The following is a 9,896-nucleotide window of genomic DNA, read 5'->3' as shown; positions in this document are numbered from 1 at the left end:
ACACACACACACACGCGCACGCACGCACGCACGCACACGCATGCACGCACTATTCAATTGGCGCGTGTTTGTGTTTAAAAAAAACATACAAAATTTCTTGAATGTCAGTTTGTTACTTTTATTTTATAAAGTACTAGATGCGCCCCGCAGTTTCACCCGCGTAAGTCTGTACCCGTAGGAGTATCGGGATAAAGAGTTGCCTATATGTTATTCCAGTTGTCCAGCTGTCTACGTACCAAATTTCATTGCAATCGGTTCAGTAGTTTTAGTTATACTTCCATCCATATTTACAAACTTTCGCGTCTATAATATTATCAGCCAATATCATCAGCCCATATATGTTCCTACTGCTGGGACACGGGCCTCCTACGAGGGCTCAAGACATACATATATGATTGCTATATATGTATGTCCTGGAGCCCTATATGCTTACGTGATGGCGGATGTCGCATGTCGTCGAACTTTCGATTCTTCGACATGCTTCACGATGTCAATATAGTTCTTAGTGTACTAGCTTTTGCCTGCGGCTTCGCACGCTTTAATTTAGAGTAGTTTAATAGATATTGTCATACATATAAACCTTCCTCTTGAATCACTCTATTAAAAAACCAAACAAACCCATCAAAATTCGTTGCGTATTTTTAAAGATTTAAGCATACATAGGTACAGAGAAAGCGACTTCGTTTTATACTATGCAGTGATGTGTTGTATTATACATTTATTTTGAACAAAAAAAAAATTTCGTAAAGCGTAATCCTTAGCTTTTTTACGCGAATACGCCAGAGGATAAAAAAACTGTTCTTCAATTTATATTTCTTGAGCATAGTCTGTAGCCTTGATATAATTCAATTTAAAAGGTTTTTGTGATGTGGGTTCAGGTCCATGGCAACCAAACATATTTAAATAAGCAGACAATAGCGATTCAGACTCGCGACTCTACGGGTTCCTTATAAATAAGCAGGTAAAGGTGCTTAAAATTGGTAACCCATCCAATTTATGACCGTGCCAATTGATGCTTAACCTAGGTTTTTTATTATTTGTTGTTACTGCGGCAACAGAGAGACATCATCTCTGCAAATTTCAATTGTCTTAGTGTTATGGGTCGCGATATTGTATCGTGGTGATAGAGGAGCGTTAACTTGTTTACCCGAACCCAACCCTTATAACGTAAACTATAATACTTATAATTGCTTGAACCAATAAAATTCATTATTGAAATTATCGCTTGTAATTATCAGTCAAAAAATTACAACAAAAATTCACCCAATTGTGAGCTAAATTCGAAACAATGATTCGCCCATTAACAAATGGGCTGCCAGCCGTTATATTTCACAATTCATTCATGTGGCACAATGTTAAAAATGGCGGCGGTCGAATAAAATCACTCTCGGTCACACACGAAAATAGAGTGGTAAATTGCATCAATTGAACGTCACTTGAGACGGTAATTTATGCGGCTCACAGATGATGTATGGAACATTCTAGCGGTTAAAACGAATGGAACGTTATTGACGATTCGAATTTGGAATATTTATGATAGCAGAGACAACAGACTGTGATGTCTAATAGTGAGGATGTCGAAAGTTGAATTGTGATTCGATTTTTGTGCGAATGATTATTCAAAATTCTAATTATGATTTTGTTTACATGTCCATTATAGGGCTCCTGGTGATCGAAGGTTATTGCTACTTGTAAGTTTATTTTCAGATAAACTGGTCTCACATTTTGCCGTTACTTCCATTTAGAAATATAGCCTAAAACCCACAATGCTCATGGGAATCGATTCTACAGTCATACACTTTTTTCCAAAACGCTGCTGACGTTCACTTGCGATGATTTCACGTTTTCCTACGGTGCTATTTCTCAAAAAAAGTATGACAGCCACATCCGTCCAGTACAATTTTGTCAAAAAACGTAGCTTTTCCCCTAGGGTATTAACACTATAGAATGAAATTGATCAATCGATTCTGGCGTATACTTTACATACTGTCTGTCCTATTTATAGCAAAAATATATTATTACAATAATAACTGTTCTCACTGAGTAGTTCATACTAGTTCCTCGACTTGTTAATTACTAGTTTAACTGTGCGTTAATTGAAATAAACGACTTTAACGACACCGTTAATTGTACACGAAGCTTTAACTAACTTTAATATTATGCATTTACCGCTATAATGCATTTCATAGATAAGATTGGTTATATATATTTAATTTTTTTAACACGCTTTCTACACGTTTATTTAGTTAATAAGAAAAGTTTTCATTCAAATATGTCTAACTGTGATTTCGTGTTCGCTAAAAAAAAACAAGTTCATTGATTAATGTTTAACCCTTAAAAAGTTATTCGATAATTTTTTAGCTCATAGACAAAAACCGATATTCATCGATAACACGCATAACATACCTCGCTTCGTTTAAAAATAGAACAACGATAATTGCGTAGTCGGTTTCAGTATAATTGCATTAAAGAGGCCCTAGGGAATTAACATACGGATGTGAACTCAATTGATACTTCGTTTTAAATTCAGCTACAACGTAGAACGGTCTGTTTGTTTATAATTATACAGAAGGTCGTTTATTAATTGCTAGTTTACATAGTTTATTTTGATTAAATTTATTGAACTTTTAATTTGTAGATAATAAAACGCGAAATATGTGAAAATTATATAGATTTCTTTGTAAGAATGTATAGATCTATGGATGTGTGTCTATTACTCTTTTACGAAATGAAATTACGTATGGAGATTGATTATCTGGATAATAATTTTATTGTGGGAGTCGAGCACGCTTCGGCACGAATTGGGCCAGCTCGCACCGGGGAATTACCACACCCCCACAGAAAACCGGCGTGAAATAATAGCTTGCTATTGTGTTTCGTACGGTGAGTGGGGGAGCCGGAGGCCCATATCCTTTTCCTTACCTTTCCCAGTCCTTTCCTTTATTCCTCTCATCAATCCTTTCCCATTCCCTTCCCAATTAAAGTCGGCAATCCATTTGTAGAGGCGAAAGGTCTGCAATTTACCTTACGCCTCTCCAAATGTTTATGGGCGGTGGTAGCGCTTACCATCAGGCGACCCACCAGCTCCATTGCCGACTATGCCATAAAAAAAAAGCACTGTTATACATATATTCTATACTATACTGTTTATCTGGCTATCACACGAGTGAAGCCGCAGGATCAGGCTAGATTATTATAAATTAATATTTTAACAACTGGCTATTGTCGATTTTCTAGAATATACACATCTAATAAACGTGTTTATTAAAAAAATAGCTTCTTATTTATTTCGTCACTGTATTATATTATTGAATTTTAGAAATGTATAATGTCATTGTAGCAATCTAATTATAATATTTATGAACGCTAACGTTTGTTAGAATGTATCCAGGATGTTTGTTTCATTTTTAAGAAAAAAGTTCCGTTTGGATCTGTATGAAATTGTCTATAGTCTGCATAAACACATAGGTAGGGTACTTTTAACCCTCCCCAGGTACCTCGAATCTACGTTTAAAATTTTCCTATCAAAACCAAAGTTGTGTTGTATGTAGTTATTCAAAATAAAAAGCTTAATGGTCGTTTTAACATAGTGCTATTCTACTATCTTTGAAATGAAGTGTAGGTAGACGATAAACATAATTTTAATGGATATATACACATTAAAATAATACATCCTTACTAATACTATAAATGCGAAGATGTTTTGTTTTAATTTAAATAATTTTTGTTTCCATAAATCTCAAAGTTCATAGTTCAATTCCTAGTCGAAACAATGAATAAATAAGTCTCAATGTAGGGTACAAGGGGTTTTAAATGCGTCAGTTTCAATTCCAATGCATCATTCCAATCCAATTTGTAAAAGTATAGTATTTAGTAATAACTTAAGCGTAACTTAAATTGTTTCCTAGTCCTACTAGCATACCTACCACTATATATAGCACTTTTTCGTCTAAAACCTGTCCCATTAGCAGCTATACTCCGTTCTCATTTGCACTAAATCACGCCCGTGTTTATCAGATTTGCACAGCACAGATGAACTCATATCGCCCCCGTTTTCATAACGTGCGCTATTTTTAGCCCACATCCGCCGGTGCTGGCAACTAAACCCGTTTAAAGGAGTAATAGCTGGTGGTATTGTTGAATCTGCCAATTGCAATGGACTTGGTTTGTGTCGGTTGCAACATTTTATTGCGGCGTTGTATGCTCGTGAAAATGTTACGCATAGGCATGAGACACGTTTTTTTTTTTGTAAATAATACATGCGATATTAAGGTGGTCTAGTAAATCTATTCATAAGATGCAGGCATGGTGTGTGTTGGCTGTATAAGGAGAGCCAGTGAAATAAATTACACACGCTAAGCAAACGAGACTTGCTTTTTTATATCCAGTTTTAAATTTACATTCAGTTATAGCTGTGTCCATGTATATATGTGGCCGGGTAAATATTTTAATGCAAATATTATTAAAGGATTGGCAAGATTTGCGCAAATAACTCAATATCTACAAACGTAACATGCCCAGAATATAAAAAAAAATCCATTTTTCAATGTTATGCAACTAATGAGCTGTCTTCCCTCAAATTGATGTCATTAGGAATGGGTTGTGTTTTGAGAAAATACATAAACAATTATACATACTGAACCACACTAAAATATTGCAAACTTTTTTGTGTAAGTATTGCTAATCGTAAAAGTCTATATAATTATAGATAAAAAATCTTCATAACATATATATCAATATATTGTCACACTAAATCAAGGTTAGGGAGGATGGTTTCCTTGAGAATATCGATGCGGGTGGCATTGATTTCAATGTAAATTTATTTCGTTTCCCGAATTCTGAGCAGAGTGAAGTTAAAAACACGTGCGTTGAATATCAAATAATAATAATGCATACCCGCAAATGTTAAGTCTCGACCACGGACATATTATGCGGTTTCCACAAGAGCATTGACTTTAATATGTCTAGTGTCTTTCAAATAGAATATTTTCAACCTGTAATAACATTTATTACTCTTTATTTGACGATAGAAAAGAGACACTCGTAAGTTCTAATATGAATAAGACAGTTGCAGTAAGGAGTCTTGTATTTACACTTACGTTGTCAGATGATAGAAATGGTGGACTCAATAAGTCGGTGTGCAAGAAAATTGGCTAGGGAAATTCTTGAGGATAGTACAACTAAATATAACACAACTTAAATGCCTATATAGAAATTGTACGTACATAGAAACAAAGCAAAACGAATCTTCTTAGAAATAAATTTTAATTGAGTTCTCGCATAATTCCATCATAACGCAAATAAATAATTTTGTTATTCTGGATTTCACGTTTGTTTTTGCAATTTCTTAAATAATTAATATTTTTATTTTATATTGCGCAACAGTTATCATAAGCGGACCACGGCCCACGACTTTAAAATTCCCTTGAATTCTAGAGAAAATAAGCATAGTAAAGTGTCCAGTCGTGCCAATGATATATATAGGGAGGTTTGAAGATTTTGTAAAATTGCGAATACACTGATAAGATACATTTCAAGATTACAATGTCTCCTCACTCACAACACCTTCATTGTTTGCTCGTACATATCCACTAATCCAATTAACATCGGATTGAACCGACTAAAACCGTGAACATTCAGTCGCTGACACCCTTATCCGTCGTTAATTTGTACGCCGGTTGACACAATTCGAACTAGAAACAAGCCATCATTGCAAGTGTCACCTTTTTGCGGACAAACACAAATTAAAACCAAATGAAACCAGATTTATATGGATAACCGATTTGTTATGTACTGTAGTTGTACCTATTCAATTATTTTTATTTTTTTATTCTCTTCAGTACTAAACGATGCGTGTACTTTAATGGTTTATATTAACTTTTCAAGGATTGAAAATTTGGATTGAAACGCTTGTACCATCTTAAACCAGTAAGATAATTGAAAAAGCTCTAAAGACCTTAAATTTTCTACATTTAAACCTAATCTTAAGTGGCCTAGACCAACAATAGATCAACAAGTTGCACTTATTGAGAAGATTTATATAGCTCGATAGCCTATCAAATAAGAAAGGTAAATAAAGATAATCTTAGTGTGCATGGTCGTAAGTTGTTCTAAAAACATTTGTCATAGAACATGGTGTTAGCGCCTAATTAGTCTTATTATTCTACCTAACATACACTAACATCGTAATAACGTACTTATTACATTTTACATTCGTTGTATGAAAACGTTATATCAATCTTATCATATGCCAGTTATTATCCAACATTATCCGTGATATACAAGTGACTCAACAGTCAACACCGATGTAAGAATGACGGTTACAGTATTTTACAATGTTGTCGGAGGTCACGTCTTTAAGTTTGTTACGCAGTACACTACAGAAGTGATTTACAGTGATACTAAACCGTTGGCAAGTGGTAACCGGTAACGTCAATTTTAATACAAAAACTAGTTCATGTCGGTTACCAACAAATTGGTTCTCAATTGGTCGAAAGTGCATGACGGCGATCATTAGGCACAATTTGTATCCGGTCCTTTGCCGATTCGTGTGAACAATATGAAGCGGTATCAAGCACCTACATCTTAAAATAATATTCAATTATCTGTGTTCTGTTTATAATTTAATTATGATTCATCGAAACGACAGTGAAACCGAATCGATAAAATGCAACACAGTTCCTCACTAGTCGCGTGACGTTCAATGCACTAACAAAAGCCGGCGGCGGCCTACGCGAACCGATTTGAACCGGTTTTGATCCAATCGACTAGCGCGCCTCACTCGCGGCCAATCAGCGCCCATACTAGTCAGTCGTTCTCGTTCCGTCATATGTCACGTACTCCTTTGTTTTTATTTCCTCAATATTTCTCTGCACAATCGCAAGCTTTCGAAAACTTGCAGCGAATAGAGCAATTACATAAATAATAATAGTGTATTTTGTCGAAATATCGCAACGCGAAGTGACATTCAGTGCGAGGCGGTCGTTGAATGATGTTGGACAAGTGAAAAGCCGGTGGTGTACATTTGTTTAGTGTTCGTATCGTATACATAACCAATGGTTGTTGAAGTGGTGAGCGGTCCAGCTATGCTGGTATCTAGCGGCGCAGCATATCGCATCGGTTCCGGCGCGTTTATCTTCTTCAACTTAACCAGACAGGACTACAGCTGACGAGTATTATGCTCGTTTTCGAGCAAAGACTTAGTGCCAGGCATGTGAGCCGTGGGGTAGTGCTCCGAGCACGGCTAGTTCACGGCGTCGAAGCTAGGGGGTGGCGTATGAAGTTCTCGCTGCTCAAGGCCGAGGTGGAAGTTGAGGCAGAGCCCGAAACGTACATCGAAATTGCGAGACGCCTGAAAGCGGCCAACATAAGCGTTAGGCCGTCTCGACTACGCTTACCGTAAATATCCAGTTTTGACTGAATTTTTGTTGATGTTTTGTGTCGTTACGACATACAGATGTTTCGAAACATTCACGATTGAATAAATACAGGTGTTGTAGGTCGCTTCACGAAACAAATAAATAGTGAACAAAAAATTTATAAGAATAGAAGATGAAGTGACGTCTTTATGTGAGGTTACATAGGATGTATAGAATTGTAGGCCCATAATGATCGGGGTCACTATAATTAGTTGTTAAGTGGATGATTGTTGTCCATACCTTGGGATTGCTTCATATGCATTCAATTCAAACGTTTAGTCTATGAGGAAACAATTTAAAATAGATCTTGCTTACAGTAGAAGTTATTGTTAGATAAGATTTTGTGTGAAATTATTAAGAACAATGATCCCTGCAAAAATGTGTGAAAGTAACTCTCCCAGTCTGTCCCTTCCCTATACATAAACTACTGAACCCATTTGTCCTATCCTATCCTACTAATATTATAAATGTAAAAGTTTGTGAGGATGAATGTATGTGTATGTATGATTGTTATGCTTTCATGCAAAAACTGCTGAACCGATTTCAATGAAATTTGCTATGTAGATAACTGGAATAACACAGGCAATTTTTTTTTCCCAATATTCCTATGGTACACAGACTTTTGTGTGAAAGAGTAACAAACACATCCTTACAAACTTTTGCATTTATAATATTAGTAGGATAGTAGGATGACAGTGAAGTCACAGCTTTCCAATGGTGAAAGAGTTTTTGGAATTGGTCCAGCTCTTTTGCCTGAAAACATACAAAAATTTCCTCTATATACACATACTAATCTAACTAATATAACATTAGTGTAAATTTGTCAAAATCAGTTGACACATAACTTTTTCAAATACATACTTACCTTTCAAAATTGGTTCAGCATTCAAGACTTATTTAAACAAATAACAAATTTTTAAAGCTTTCCTCATGATATTACTATGGTAATTATAGTTGAGTAGATCTTTAGAGGAAATTGTTTCATTTCTGATCATGCAAGTTTTTTTATAAACTTGAAGATTTCGATTATGAAATTTCCTGTTTATAGTAATCAGTACAAATCATTCCAACTTTATCAACTATTTTCCTCATCTAATGGATATTATTTTTACTTAAATAGCATAAAAATGCTTTAAATATGAAAAATTATCGAAAAGTCCCTCGCCATGATTGAATTTTTTCCAGCCTACAAATATTTTTCATCTGTCTGATAGTTTACAGCCTAGTGCTAATTTAAATCTTACATAATATTATAAATATGTGTACTAGAAGCGTATGTTTGAGAAATTTTTTGAAGAATATAAGAAAAAAATTATCAACTGGCGGGATCTTAGCCTAAACAAGAAAACATTTTTGTCAATTATTGACACGAAAATAGCTGATCTGATCCATATGGGACTTGGTAAATTAATAGATTATACTATAGGTTTCTTTTCACACTAATATCACGCGAGTGACTCCCCTGTATCCAGCTAATGAAGCCGCAGGCTCAGCTAGTGGATTTTAATACAGCGTCTGATAAATATATTTTGTTACAGTACCGCACCAAAAGTGACCAGTCCAGTGCTTGTCAATAAGCCTGCGTTGTCACAATCATGTGAGTATACATAATACTAGCTACTCGACCAGGCTCTGCCCATTAGACATGTTTTGAAGGTTTTAACATTTTGGTGCTTATTGTTGGAAATCATATAAATTGAGATCCATTGAGTAGTTCTTGAGTATTAATTGGTAAAACTAACATTTAATGATATAAAATGTTAGTTTTTTTTTCTATTATACTAACTATTTACAGGATGAATTTTTCTGTAATTATCTATACTATATACTATAATATCATAAAGCTGAAGAGTTTGTTTGAAAACACTAATCTCAGTAACTACTGGTCTGATTTGTAAATTTATTTCAGTGTTAGATAGCCCATTTACTGAGGAAGGCGGACCGCTAGTAAGAAATATCGAAAAACGCTGAAAGGAGTCGAATGATCGATTTTCATGAAAACTAAGTTATAAATAAAAAAAAATTCTGGAAAAATCTATTATGAGGATTCTGATTGATTAAAAAAAATGACCTCACCTATATTATTACGTCTATCGATGGTGTCTATTCTAAGGAACAGATACTGGAGAGTGTCCCAAATCATGTTAAGCTTGGGAACTACCGGACTGATTTCAAATATTCATTCACCGTTGCATATTCATGTGGACCCCTGAGTGCTATAAATGTATATATATATGTATGTAGGCTATAAATGTACCACGGGAGAAGTTAAAAATGAGGTGACAATAACAACTTTAATGATTTTCTTTTTCTCGCTGAAGAGCAACAAATTAATAATTAGTTTATGGAATTTATGTTAGTAGTTAGTGAATACCTATAATTGTTCACAACCTTTAATGAAATATTAGACCGGGAGATGGTGACACAAATTACTAGGTCATTTGTACCAGTATGGCGGTTCTTCAGTGGTCTAATTAC

General features: G+C 34.9%; 1 protein-coding gene across 1 annotated transcript in view; it reads left to right on the top strand.

Moving 5' to 3' along the window:
* LOC119836391 (transcription factor CP2) overlaps nucleotides 1-9,896 on the top strand; it is a 42,618-nt gene that overhangs the window by 25,478 nt on the left and 7,244 nt on the right. The window contains exon 13 of the mRNA XM_038361698.1: nucleotides 8,957-9,015. Within this exon, the coding sequence (XP_038217626.1) occupies nucleotides 8,957-9,015 (59 nt within the window). The remainder of the gene's footprint in view (nucleotides 1-8,956; nucleotides 9,016-9,896) is intronic.

This window comes from Zerene cesonia, chromosome 24 (assembly GCF_012273895.1).
Source record: "Zerene cesonia ecotype Mississippi chromosome 24, Zerene_cesonia_1.1, whole genome shotgun sequence".
Taxonomy (NCBI): domain Eukaryota; kingdom Metazoa; phylum Arthropoda; class Insecta; order Lepidoptera; family Pieridae; genus Zerene; species Zerene cesonia.
This window is presented reverse-complemented; position numbering and strand designations above follow the sequence as displayed.